Source organism: Oncorhynchus tshawytscha, linkage group LG16 (genome assembly GCF_018296145.1).
Source record: "Oncorhynchus tshawytscha isolate Ot180627B linkage group LG16, Otsh_v2.0, whole genome shotgun sequence".
In the NCBI taxonomy this organism is placed as follows: domain Eukaryota; kingdom Metazoa; phylum Chordata; class Actinopteri; order Salmoniformes; family Salmonidae; genus Oncorhynchus; species Oncorhynchus tshawytscha.
The window spans coordinates 15,078,431-15,093,047 of NC_056444.1; the positions used below are offsets into that span (position 1 = coordinate 15,078,431).

The 14,617-nt window shown below is 43.2% G+C and overlaps 1 protein-coding gene across 1 annotated transcript in view; it reads left to right on the plus strand.

Annotated features, from left to right (window-relative positions):
• Window positions 1–14,617, plus strand: part of LOC112215362 (LIM zinc-binding domain-containing Nebulette-like) — an 82,306-nt gene that overhangs the window by 17,987 nt on the left and 49,702 nt on the right. The window contains exon 3 of the mRNA XM_024374340.2: window positions 4,673–4,757. Coding sequence (XP_024230108.1) covers window positions 4,673–4,757 — 85 coding nt within the window. The remainder of the gene's footprint in view (window positions 1–4,672; window positions 4,758–14,617) is intronic.

Consider the following 14,617-nt stretch of genomic DNA (forward strand, 5'->3'; position numbering starts at 1 on the left):
CTGGTGGTAGAAAAGAGAGCCAGTAGAATGTTGACCCTCCAGGCCTGGAGTTGAATAGCCAGGGATGGAACAATACTGAATTCTCATGTGCAGTACCAGTGGTGCAAATGGTATGGGAATAGAGGATGAGTCAGAGATACACTTCCTGGTCCTCTTGTTCCTGCTCCTCCCCCTATATTGTTTAGCATTGTTTACAGGAAGTAATTGCTGTGGGGATAGTGAGGCTACATACCGACATACTATTGGCATAACCCCCAAAAAAGTGACAAAGCCTGGGGTGTTTCATTACAACACAAGTTGGCTCTTGCTGAGTGAGTGTTCTGTGCGGTCGTTAAGGTCATACTTAGGTCATTTGATCATGTGATCAGAAGGGTCTAGAATTTTAGACAGGTAGCAGGACAACACATCCATCAAATTCTATATTGTGTAAGACGGAAAAACACAAAAAAGGATTGTTATGTGGCTACTTTGAAGAATCTCAAAATGATTCCATATGTATTATTTCATAGTTTTGATGTCGTCACTATTATTCTGCAATGTACTGTATATCGGCAGCATCACCCTTTGAGAGAGATGGCAGGGAATGAGACTGAAAGAGAGTGGGAAGGAGCACCCCTCAAAACATCTAGAGCTCCGGTTGAAAAGAGTGGTCAAACTGAGCAGCTGAATATCCTCCGATCTTGCTAAAAACCTTGCCATCTGTCCAACACTGCACACTGTAGCGTCCAGAGTCTGAATGAGTGAGATTCTGGATCCAGGGAGATAAAGTAGTCAGTTGTAGTCGGCCCCGTAGTCCTGCAGCCAGGGGGAATTCTCAGGTGAACTGTTAGAAGTGCTCCACAGCAGCAAGCTCTCTTCAGCTGTCGAACTGAATAACAAACGGTAGTCTTTTTTATGATGAATAATGTCAAAGGTATATTGTTTCCCTGGTGCTTCAAAATGAAACGTATCGGTATGTAAGGTCCTGACTAGAATAGCCAGTAGAATGCTGAGCTTTATGACCGACGTCATTCTAGATATCTGTCGGCTGCTGTCTCTGCTTCTGTTTAAGTCGGCACACAATCAAGCCAGTGATCTTATATCAGTGATTTCTGTTATATACTGAAAAAATCTATAAACGCAAACATGTAAAGTGTTGGTCCCATGTTTCATGAGCTGAGATCCCAGGAATGTTCCATATGCACAAAAAGCTTATTTCTCAAAAATGTTGTGCACAAATGTATTTACATCCCTGTTAGTGGTTATTTCTCATTTGCCAAGATAATCCATCCTCTTGACAGGTGTGGCATATCAAGAAGCTGATTAAACCACATGATCATTACACAAGTTCACCTTGTGCTGGGGATAATAAAAGGTCACTCTAAAATGTGCAATTTTGTCACACAACATAATGCCACTGTCATGCCCTGATCTGTTTCACCTGTCTTTGTGCTTGTCTCCACCCCCCTCCAGGTGTCACCCATCTTCCCCATTATCCCTTGTGTATTTCAAATCAAATCAAATGTATTTATATAGCCCTTCATACATCAGCTGATATCTCAAAGTGCTGTACAGAAACCCAGCCTAAAACCCCAAACAGCAAGCAATGCAGGTGTAGAAGCACGGTGGCTAGGAAAAAACTCCCTAGAAAGGCCAAAACCTAGGAAGAAACCTAGAGAGGAACCAGGCTATGTGGGGTGGCCAGTCCTCTTCATATTCCTGTGTTCTCTGTTTTGTATGTTGCCAGTTCGTCTTGTTTGTCAAGCTTACCAGCGTTCGTCCTGTCAGCTCCTGCCTTTTCCCCTGCCTCTCTCTTTCTTGTCTTCCTGGTTTTTGACCCTTGCCTGTCCTGACCTTGTACCCACCCGTCTGACCAATCTGCCTGTCCCTGACCCTGATCCTGCCGTCCTGTACCTTTGCTCCCCCTCTGGGTTACTGAACTCTGCCTGTCCCTGAGTCTGCCTGCTGTCCGGTACCTTTGCTCCCCCTCTGGGTCACTGAACTCTCCCTGACCCTGAGCCTGCCTGCCTTGACCTGTCGTTTGCCTGACCCTGGTGTTACAATAAACATTGTTACTTCACACGGTCTGAACTTGGGTCTTACCTTGATTCCTGATAGCCACAGATGTTTTGAGGGAGTGTGCAATTGGCATGCTGACTGTCCAACAGAGCTGTTGCCAGATAATTTAATGTTAATTTCTTTACCGTAAGCCACCTCCAACATTGTTTTAGAGGATTTGGCAGTACGTCCAACCGGCCTCACAACCGCAGACCACGTGTAACCACACCAGCCCAGGACCTACACATCCGGCTTCTTCACATGTGCAATGTTTGTGACCAGCCACTTGGACAGATGATGAAACTGAGGAGTATATTATTCTGTAATAAAGCCCTTTTGTTGGAGAAAAACAAATTCTGATTGGCTGGGCCTGGCTCCCTTCCAGGCCCCCCCCACACTGCTCCCCTGCCCAGTCATGTGAAATCCTAATTAATTAATTTAAATGTACTAATTTCCTAATATGAACTGCAACTCAGTAAAATCATTGAAATTGTTGCATGTTGTGTTTATATTTTTGTCCAGTATATTTGACTCTGTCGTCACAAGACTTTTAGTTGATCATATCTATTTATCTCTTGAGTTTCTGAGATCAGGGCGTGTCAGAGTAGAGTTTGTAGTCATGGTGAATGCCAGAAATGAAAACATGCTGATGATCATGATGCAGGTGGGTTTTTTAAACTTTGTGTTCTGAAGATTCTGCATCTTTTTCATTTCCCTCCTGAGATAATCTTGCCTTGCCTGCGTACAATATGCACACACAACAGTGTTGCTTGGTATGTCCTTGAATCAGAGTTCATCTGTGTTTCTCTGAAACTTCACAAAGAAACATTTGGCATTTGCCAGGGTAGGGAGGCCCGTGACAAATATTTGCACCGGGTTCCATGTTATTAGCTCCGCCCCTGTGTTCTATACACGCTTTATCATTTTCTCTCTCTCTGTCGCTCTGTCTCTCTCTTTTCCTCTCTCGGTTGCTCTGTCTCTCTGTCTCTGTCGCTCTGTCTCTCTCTCTCCATCCCTCTCTCTCTCTCTCTGTCGCTCTGTCTCTCTTTTTCTCTCTCGGTTGCTCTGTCTCTCTGTCTCTGTCTCTCTGTTGCTCTGTCGCTCTGTCTCTCTCTCTCCATCCCTCTCTCTCGTTCTCTCACTCTCTCTGTCGCTCTGTCTCTCACTTTTTCTCTCTCGGTTGCTCTGTCTCTCTCTCTCTCTGTCGCTACGTCTCTCTCTTTTTCTCTCTCGGTTGCTCTCTCTCTCTCTCTCTGCCTACTAATCTCCCTCAGTCATCTACAACAATCAACTAATCGCTCTCTCTATCTGTCCCTCTCTTCCCGTTCTACCTCTACCACCCCATCCCCAACCAGCTCCCCCTGGCATCCTCATTCACAGCACGACCAGGTGCTCAACCAGCTCCCCCTTGACATCCTCATTCACAGCACGACCAGGTCCCCACAACCAGCTCCCCCTGACATCCTCATTCACAGCACGAGCAGGTGCTCAACCAGCTCCCCTGACATCCTCATTCACAGCACAACCAGGTACTCAACCAGCTCCCCCTGACATCCTCATTCACAGCACAACCAGGTACTCAACCAGCTCCCCCTGACATCCTCATTCACAGCACGACCAGGTGCTCAACCAGCTCCCCCTGACATCCTCATTCACAGCACGACCAGGTGCTCAACCAGCTCCTCCTGACATCCTCATTTACAGCACGACCAGGTGCTCAACCAGCTCCGCCTGACATCCTCATTTACAGCACGACCAGGTGCTCAACCAGTTCCCCTTGTCATCCTCATTACATTTGCATTATACATTTGTTTTAAAATAATCTTTATTCAACCAATTTGCACTTTACATAGACCAACTAAAACATTTTAATGAACCAAACTTGCAAGAAGACTGATATTTTGTGTGTGTGTGTGTAGTTTGCTTAGTTGAGTTGTCTTTCCATAATTCATATCAAAAGGTTGTGGGAAGAACCTATAGTGTTTCCCAGGAAACAGGGATATGTTTGTCACTGTTGTTCAATTCATTCAATGACTCCTCTGTCAATGCTGTCTGTTTTATGAGATAAACGTCATTGGGTCATAGCTGAACTTTCCTGAGGTTTTGTTTAGTCCTTTTCAATAGGCCATTGTTTTAGGAAGTTTCATCGGCACCTATTACGTTCCATTCCCATTCTGTTCACAAAACAGTGCTTGGGTTTTAAAAATAAAAAAAATGGGGGGGGGGGTTGTTCCATGGGAGCATTTTTGATAATTGTTTCTAAAAGTTGGCCATATGCCAATAGGACTCAGTTGTTGTCATTTCTTGGCCTGACAAGCTATAGATTATTGTGAATAACCCAAATGTAAGAGACACCCTTGCACTCGATAGACACGGTACCGTAACTCTTGGAAATCAATTCGGTGACTTCCTACTTGAATATCAGGACGGTAAACATTAAATTGTCTCCATTCTTTGCCATTAGAATATAAGAGTGAATAATGTATGCAGAGGTGAGGAAAAGTCTTATCTTAGCAGTCATTTGTTTTCATTTAGCTGCTTTTGGTGTTGCTCTTACTTTTCAGGGCTGTATGATCCACTTCTGTAAAAAACTAATGATGACAATGATACAATGACTCTCTCTCTCTCACTCCAGGCATTACCCGAAGCAGTCCTTCACCATTGTGACTGACACCCCAGAGAACCTGAGGCTGAGACATCAGAGTGAGTTACAGAGCCAGGTGAGACTCCCTGCATTTTGGTACATGTCGTCAAATGCACAACACTTTTGAGGGGCTGGATACATTGTGTAATAACGAAGGAACTAGGATCCAGACTTTGTCATCACAGAAGTATAATATGTACAGGTGTAGGATCTTAATTTGATCACTCTCTTGTTCCTGAGAATGTTCTTGCAGAGTAGCTTGGTATTTACATAAATTCACTGAAAACCCACACTAACACACAGTTAAACTAACAGTATTTCACTTTTCATGTAGCCTACATTTAACCACAGATTAAGAAACATTATGCACTAAACATTCAAATCCTGTTGTGCTATGACAACATAGGTCAAAATAGATCCTACATCTGTAGCCACACCAGTGAAAAGCCACACCTATATTTTGTTCCTTTGTTATCCCTCCCTTCCTCCTTGTATTTGACAGGCAGAGCCCATATTACCTGTACAGGGACATGCAGCCAGTGCCCATCTGTCAGAGATACACACACACACCACACGCACACACACACCACACCACACCAAACCACACACACACACACACACACACCACACGCACACACACACACACCACATCACACCACACCAAACCACACATAGCGCACACACACACCACACACAGCACACACACACACACCACACGCACACACACACACACACACACACACACACACACACACACACACACACACACACACACACACACACACACACACACACACACACACACCACACCACACACAGCACACACACACACACCACATGCACACACACACCACACCACACCACACCAAACCACACCACATACAGCACACACACACACCACACGCACACACACACCACACACAGCACACACACACACACAGGGTGTCCACATGCTGGGCCCCTGGGCAGCACACAGCCTAGTGCAGGAGACAGGAACGTCAAAGAGAGTGAGGAGTAGGAGTGCTGCAGAGAGGAGGAGAGCTCACTCACAGAATCTGTTTGGTTTGCTTTACCCTGAATCTCTGGTGTACAGAGAGCTGTATATCTTTCATTCTACAGTCATATACACTGTGCCTGGATCCACAGATAGATAGCTTTACATTTATTCATTCACCTTTAAGTTTCATCACTGATCACAAACAAGGCTCTCAGCAATTCCTCTGTAATGATTAGTCTTCTGACTGTCAGAATCATCAAGGCACTCTCATCATCCTCTTTACACAGACTAAGGGATTGTATCACTTTTATTAATCATCAGCTGCTTTCATTTCCCCACTCTCATATGGGCTCGTATTCATAGCTGCTGATCAAATTATGTAATCTATAGCTGCAGATGATGATTGTTAGTTACTAATATGTACACAAACTGAAGAAAACACACACATCCAGGTAATATTTTGCAGGTACTGGAGTTACATATATATATTACATATACATATAAATACAAATGAAAACGCTGCACACTGCTGTTCATGCTCCCATATGATTTTATTGATACAACATTTCGGCCCTTAGGTTTTCATAATTGATTTATATAATGGGTGGGTCTCATCCTGAATGCTGATTGGTTAAAACCACATTCCAGCCGGTGTCTATTCCACAAGTTACCACCAACTTAATCTATGATGTTAAAATGCCTATTTACTCTGTTCCATCTGACTGAGCAATCCACGGTCTCATCAGCCCAGCCAGGCAAGTTATAAACTTGATCTCCACTATAAAAAGCATTACTCACATTATCTCACATTTCTTTTAGACTAACATTTAGTTTTCAACAGCAGAGATTTGTATAAACCTTGCTGTCTGTTTCTTCGACATTTGCAACATTATTTAAATATTCAAATTCGATCTCCAGCTGTCCCTTAGTAATACACATATCGGGATGAGACAGACAGGCAAACAGCGTTTCTCATCCAGTCGAAATCATGAATCAGCATAATTGTTATGGATATATACAAAGAAATGTCAATTAAAAAAATATAGAACAAAACGTGCAGCTAGTTTGCAGTCTCTCCAGCTTCAGTTTGAAGTGATTGTGTTAGCTGTGTTGTTGGCTAGCTCTCGACCAACAGTGTCCTGACGAGAGAGCACATTTTCAATGCCAGGTGAAACCACGCATCATTAGATCATTGTTATGGATGTGTCCAAATAAATGTCACTAGAAAACAGCAAATGGAGCTACTTGTAACACTCGTCTTCTTCCTCTGAGGAGGAGTAGGAGAGATCGGACCAATGCTCAGCGTCGTAAGAGTTCATAGCTTTTAATGACGTACTAGAACACTGAACAAAACAATAAATAACAAACGAACAGTCCCGTAAGGTGAAAGACAAAAACACTAAACAGGAAATAAGCACCCACAACTCAAAAGTGAAACCAGGCTACCTAAGTATGGTTCTCAATCAGGGACAACGTTTGACAGCTGCCTCTGATTGAGAACCATACCAGGCCAAACACAGAAATCCCAAATCATAGAAAAAAGAACATAGACAACCCACCCAACTCACACCCTGACCATACTTAAAACAAAGACATAACAAAACGAACGACCATCCAGCTTGGGTAGCAACCCTAGATTTGTGTCGGGACTATATTTTGTGGAAGGACGAAATAGTTTGAATAAATTAATCAAAAAAACGTTTTTAATGAAAATATGTAAATCATTGGTAACCTGTTGTATAAAAGTGATAATGCCCTCGAAGCCGGTGCTTGGAGAATATATTGGATATATTGGCACAACACCGTTATCACTTAAATGGATGCGGATGAAGACCAACGGGTCGAAACATTGTGTCAATTAAATAACCTGGGAGCATACGTTTTACTGTTTTACTAATATGTGTCAATTAAATAACCTGGGAGCATACGTTTTACTGTTTTACTAATGTGTCAATTAAATAACCTGGGAGCATACGTTTTACTGTTTTACTAATAAGTGTCAATTAGCAGAGGCTTTTATCCTAAGAGTCTTATAGTGCCTGCATACATTTTCGTATAGGTGGCCCAGAGGGAATCTAACCCACAATCCTGACGTTGCAATTACCATGCATCTGAGCCATACACAGCCCCTTCACTGTTTGTCAACATTCATCCAACTTTATCAGTGGATCAGGGTTTATAATTGTGCTGTGCACACACACATACACACACTGTGTGGATGGGATAATAACACCTTGTCTCTGCTTCGCACACAAGCAATTAATTCTTTGACCTATTTTTCGGAGCACATTCTCAATGGCAGCGGCACGTCAGTAATGAGGTCATTTAAGCTTGAGGTAACTCATCTGAGGGGCCAATAGGGTCTCTGGCTCCGCTGAAGATTTCCCTGAGTAACGTATGGCTCTATTTACATGGCCCCAAAGTGTAAAGAGAGATCATGTTGAAAATCAAAAGTTGTTGAAGAAAGGAGTATCTCTTTTTATCCTTCTGCTTCTAGCTATAGATGGGCATACTGGATACACATCTAGTCTTATACATCACATTCTAATCTTTTAATGTTGTTTCTAACTACGCCAACCTTTGTCGCTGGATACACCTGTTTCTTTCTCTGTTTAAAGGATAACGGAATTACGACAGGATAGGAGTAGCAGTAGGGAGACAGAGTAGAGGGAGCACGAAGTGCGTAGGGCTCACAGGGGATCGAACCAGGATCCCCACTACAATATTGTGAGAGACCGTCTACAATCAATCATCTTCTACCAATAGGTTTTCTCAACCTTCATTTGGTAACAAAAATGTGGTATAATATTTGCTGTATCTTGGGCCTACATTAGAACATCAGACAGCCCATTAAGGGCGGGTTGGGAGATTATGTAGTATAGAGGACATTGTCAGAACAAGTTGTTGTCTTCTATGTCAGGGGACAGTCATACAGCACTCACTCCCTCTAAGCTGGACTCTCTAGGTGTCTCCGTTAGCTGACTGTTAGCTTTTAGCCTGAAATAAGATAGGTTCTCTGGGTGTGACCGTTAGCTGACTGTTAGCTTTTAGCCTGAAATAAGCTGGGCTCTTTGGGTGTGACCGTTAGCTAACTGTTAGCTTTTAGCCTGAAATAAGATAGGCTCTCTGGGTGTGACCGCTAGTTGAAAAAAATTCACCAAAACAGCCTGTCCTGTGGTGCATCACTGAGGCCAAGCTTCCTGCCATCCATGACCTCTATACCAGGCGGTGTCAGAAGAAGGCCCTAAAAATTGCCACAGACTTCAGCCACCCTAGTCATAGACTGTTCTCTCTGCTATCGCACGGCAAGCAGTGCTTAAGTCTAGGTCCAAAAGGCTCTAGCTTCTACCCCCCCAGTTCATCAAATGGCTGCCCGGACTATTTGCATTTATTTTACGCTGCTGCTACTTGCTGTTATTATCTATGCATAGTAACTTTAACACTTCTTACTGTACATGTACACTACCGTTCAAAAGTTTGGGGTCATTTAGAAATGTCCTTGTTTTTGAAAGAAAAACACATTTTTGGTCCATTAAAATAACATCAAATTCATCAGAAATACAGTGTAGACATTGTTAATGTTGTAAATGACTATTGTAGCTGGAAACGGCAGATAAAAAAAAAAGGAATATCTACATAGGTGTACAGAGGCCCATTATCAGCAACCATCACTCCTGTGTTCCAAAACTGGCCTTCTATAGACTAGTTGTGTATCTGGAGCATCAGCATTTGTGGGTTCGATTACAGGCTCAAAATGGCCAGAAGCAACAACAAAAAACGTATTCTAAAACTCGTCGGTCTATTTTTGTTCTGAGAAATGAAGGCTATTCCATGAGAGAAATTGCCAAGAAACCTGAAGATTTGCCAAGAAACCTTTGCGCATGGAATAACCTTCATTTCTCAGAACAAGAATAGACTCAGGAGTTTCAGAAGAATGTCCTTTGTTTCTGGCCATTTTGAGCCTGTAATCCTACCCACAAATGCTGATGCTCGAGATACTCAACTTGTCTAAAGAATGAGAGTTTTATTGCTTCTTTAAGCAGAACAACAATTTTCAGCTGTGCTAACATAATTTCAAAAGGGTTTCTAATGATCAATTAGCCTTATAAAATGATAAACTTGGATTAGCTAACACAACGTGCCATTGGAACACAGGAGTGATGGTTGCTGATAATGGGCCTATGCACACCTATGTAGATATTCCATAAAAAGCCGTTTCCAGCTACAATAGTCATTTACAACATTAACAATGTCTACACTGTATTTCTGATCAATTCAATATTATTTTAATGGACAAAACATTAGCTTTTCTTTCAAAAACAAGGACATTTCAAAGTCACCCCAAACTTTTGAACGGTAGTGTACAAATTACCTAAATGACCTCAATTAACCTGTACCTCTGCACATTTACTCAATACCGGTACCGATGTATATATAGCCTCGTTATTGTTATTTTATTGCTTTACTTTTTCAACTTTATTTGGTGAATATTTTTTTAACCCTTATTTTTCTTAAAAATGCATTGTTGGTTAATTACAGGCTTGTCAGTAATCATGGGGCGGCAGGGTAACCTAGTGGTTAGAGCGTTGAACTAGTAACCGCAAGGTTGCAAGTTCAAATCCCCAAGCTGACAAGGTACAAATCTGTCGTTCTGCCCCTGAACAAGGCAGTTACCCCACTGTTCCTAGGCCGTCATTGAAAATAAGAATTTGTTCTTAACTGACTTATTTTTTTTAAATCACGGTTTGGCCTGTTTTATTCGGTGTGTGTGACAAATACGATTTGATTTATTTATTGGCATACTGGAGGGGAGGGACAGAAGGACTCACACACACACACACACACACACACACAGAGAGAGAGAGAGAGATCCACTAAGTCGTTTCCTAAAGGAGTCAAGCTATGTCACAGACCAGGGAGAGGGGCATCACACACTCACACACACACACACACACACACACTAGTACATGAAATACAGATGTCTTTCAATCACTCCAGTCTCTCACTTTCAGAACTAGCTCTTGCACGTTGAGTGTTCATCTGTCATTGATTCATCTTCATGTGTGTTTTGTCCTATGAGTGTGTCTGTTAAATACGCTCGTTTCTCTCTCCATGTGAGAGAGGAGACACTGTCCTGGCATCGTGCCTGGTGCACTTTCAGCTTTTGTCCGTTAACTGGCCGAGGACAATACTCCCTCTCTGTCCCCTAGCTGGATGAGTGACCCTGACACAGTCACTGAGCTCATATTTGCCCCTGCTCATATTGTCTGGCGGCCAAGCACCCCCCACAATGGCTGTGTAGACCACTCTGTGTGACCAGACGATCTGAAATGCTAGGAGTCAGAGAAACCATGTGAGGTAGCCATCCACCCCTCTAAAATCAGCCCACAATTCTTTGCAAACCCAGTCAGTGTTACCAACTTATACTGATCCCAGTCCTTAAAACCAACCGAGCGCGGCCTCAGTGTAAAACAGCATCCTCTGTGGAGAGAAGCATCCTCAGTGGAGAGCAGCATCCTCAGTGTAAAACAGCATCCTCTGTAGAGAGAAGCATCCTCAGTGGAGAGCAGCATCCACAGTGTAAAACAGCATCCTCTGTGGAGAGCAGCATCCACAGTGTAAAACAGCATCCTCTGTGGAGAGCAGCATCCTCAGCAGCCATGTCTTTGTTTGTTATTGCTGTCTCTATCGGTGCTGTCCACAGTTGCAGTAATAAAAGGGACCGTTATTACCCATCATTGGCATTTACCGACCAGTGTCGGGTAATAACGGCCTCTTTCTCTCTTCCTCCCTCCCTCTCTCTCATTCTCTCTTCCTCCCTCCCTCTCTCTCTTTCTCTCTTCCTCCCTCCCTCTCTCTCTCAATTAAATTCAATTCACAGGGCTTTATTGACATGGGAAACATATTTTTACATTGCCAAAGCAAGTGAAATTGATAATAAACAAAAGTGAAATAAACAATATAAAATTAACAGCAAACATTATACTCACAACAGTTCCATTTCAAAATGTCATATTATATCTATATGCAGTGTTGTAACAATGTGCAAATAGTTGAAGTACAAAAGGGAAAATAAATAAAAATAAATATGGGTTATATTTACAATGGGGTTTGTTCTTCACTGTTTGCCCTTTTATTGTGGCAACAGGTCACAAATCTTGCTACTGTGATGGCACACTGTGGTATTTTCACCCAATAAATAATTATTTATGGGTTTGTGTAATCTAAAAGAAATAAACTCAGCAAAAAAATTATTTCCTCTCACTGTCAACTCCGTTTATTTTCATCAAACTTAACGTGTAAATATTTGTATGAACATAGCAAGATTCAACAACTGAGACATAAACTGAACACGTTCCACAGAAATGTGACTAACAGAAATTTAATAATGTGTCCCTGAACAAAGTCGGGTCAAAATCAAAAGTAACAGTCAGTATCTGGTGTGGCCACCAGCTGCATTAAGTACCGCAGTGCATCTCCTCCTCATGGACTGTACCAGATTTGCCAGTTCTTGCTGTGCGATGTTACCCCACTCTTCCACCAAGGCACCTGCAAGTTCCTGGACATTTCTGGGGGGAATGGCCCTAGCCCTCACCCTCCAATCCAACAGGTCCCACGCAGACATGCTCAATGGGATTGAGATCCGGGTTCTTCGCTGGCCATGGCAGAACACTGATATTCCTGTCTTGCAGGAAATCACGCACATAACGAGCAGTATGGCTGGTAGCATTGTCATGCTGGAGGGTCATGTCAGGATGAGCCTGCAGGAAGGGTACCACATGAGGGAGGAGGATGTCTTCCCTGTAACGCACAGCGTTGAGATTGCCTGCAATGACAAGCTCAGTCCGATGATGCTGTGACACACCGCCCCAGACCATGACGGACCCTCCACCTCCAAATTGAACCTGCTCCAGAGTACAGGCCTCGGTGTAACGCTCATTCTTTCGACGATAAACGCGAATCCGACCATCACCCCTGGTGAGATAAAACCATGACACGTCAGTGAAGAGCACTTTTTGCCAGTCCTGTCTAGTCCAGCGACGGTGGGATTGTGCCCATAGGACCTGCCTTACAACAGGCCTACAAGCCCTCAGTCCAGCCTCTCTCAGCCTATTGCCGACAGTCTGACCACTGATGGAGGGATTGTACGTTCCTGGTGTAACTCAGTTGTTGTTACCCTCCTGTACTTGTCCCGCAGGTGTGATGTTCGGATCTCATAGTACGGACATTGCAATTTATTGCCCTGGCCACATCTGCAGTCCTCATGCCTCCTTGCAGCATGCCTAAGGCATGTTCACGGAGAGGAGCAGGGACCCTGGTCATCTTTCTTTTGGTGTTTTCAGTAGAAAGGCCCCTTTAGTGTCCTAAGTTTTCATAACTGTGACCTTAATTGCCTGCTGTCTGTAAGCTGTTAGTATCTTAACAACCGTTCCACTGGTGCACGTACATTAATTGTTTATGGTTCATTGAACAAGCATGGGAAACAGTGTTTAAACCCTTTACAATGAAGATCTGTGAAGTTATTTTGACATTTTTACAAGTTATCTTTGAAAGACAGGGTCCTGAAAAAGGGATGTTTTTTTTTTACTGAGTTTGTATCTCTGATATGGTCATACATTTGGCAGGAGGTTAGGAAGTGCAGCTCAGTTTCCACCTCATTTTGTGGGCAGTGTGTACATAGCCTGTCTTCTCTTGAGATCCAGGTCTGCCTACGGTGGCCTCTCTCAATAGCAAGGCTATCCTCACAGAATCTGTGCATAGCTTTCCTTCATTTTGGGTCATTCACAGTGGTCTGTTTAGGGCCAAATAGCTTCATCTCTCTGTAAGTGATGGCTTTGTTATGGAATGTTTGCAGTCCTGTTAAGTACTTAATTTAAAAAATGTAAGTCGTTTTTTGGGGTATCTGTACTCTACTAATTTATATTTTTGATTACTTTTACTCCACAACTTCTCTCTCTCTGTCTGTCTGTCACGACTTCCATCGAAGTTGGTCCCTCTCCTTGTTCGGGCAGCGTTCGACGTCACAGGTTTTCTAGCCGCCACTGATCCACTTTTCATTTTCCATTTGTTTAGTCTTCATTGTACACACCTGGTTTCCATTCCCATAATTATAGGTTCCTTATTTAACCCTCTGGCTCCCCCATGGTTTTGTGCGTGTTTGTTCATTTGTAAGTTGGTCTGTATTTGTGAACTTGATTATTTTCCTTCTTGGAATGTTGTTGTTTTGAGTAAAGTTACGTGAATTATTTATCTCTGTGTCCTGCGCCTGACTCCGCCTTACCTGCTACACCTAGACACCTTACACTGTCTGTCTGCTACATTCCTCTCTCGCGCTCTCTGTCTCTCTGTGCTTACTGACTGTAACAGGGGAGCAAAGCAGAGCATTTCTCATCACTACCCAATAGACACAAGCTTCTTCACACCAACTGAGATGCCCTGTTAGTGTCTATATCTGTTTCCATCAAAGCACACTGGTACACTTTGAAATGTCTGAATAATGGATGTATTACGCAATGTACGAGTTTTGTACATGTGACATTTTAATGTGTGTATCAGTGAGTCACCTGGCAGAAGCAAGCGCTGAGAAGACTGGGGGTGGCAGGTAGCCTAGTGATTAGAGGCATCAACTGGAGGGATGCCAGTTCAAATCTGGCGGGAAGTGAGCTGGCATCCGGAGGGTTGCTGGTATCAATTCCTAGATGACATTTTGCCCTTGAGCAAGAAACTTAACCTCCCACAGCAACAGCTCCCAGTGCGTGGCAGCTCCCGCACCTCTCCAAAACCTGTATGTGTATGTGAGAGGTTGGGTTAAAACCAGAAGTCAAATTTCGGTTGGACCTTGGATACAATTGACCAATAAAGGTATAATCTTATGAGAGGACCTGAGAACGTATTTCATTCATATGATGTGTAACATAGACCGTATTTATGTGAGCTTC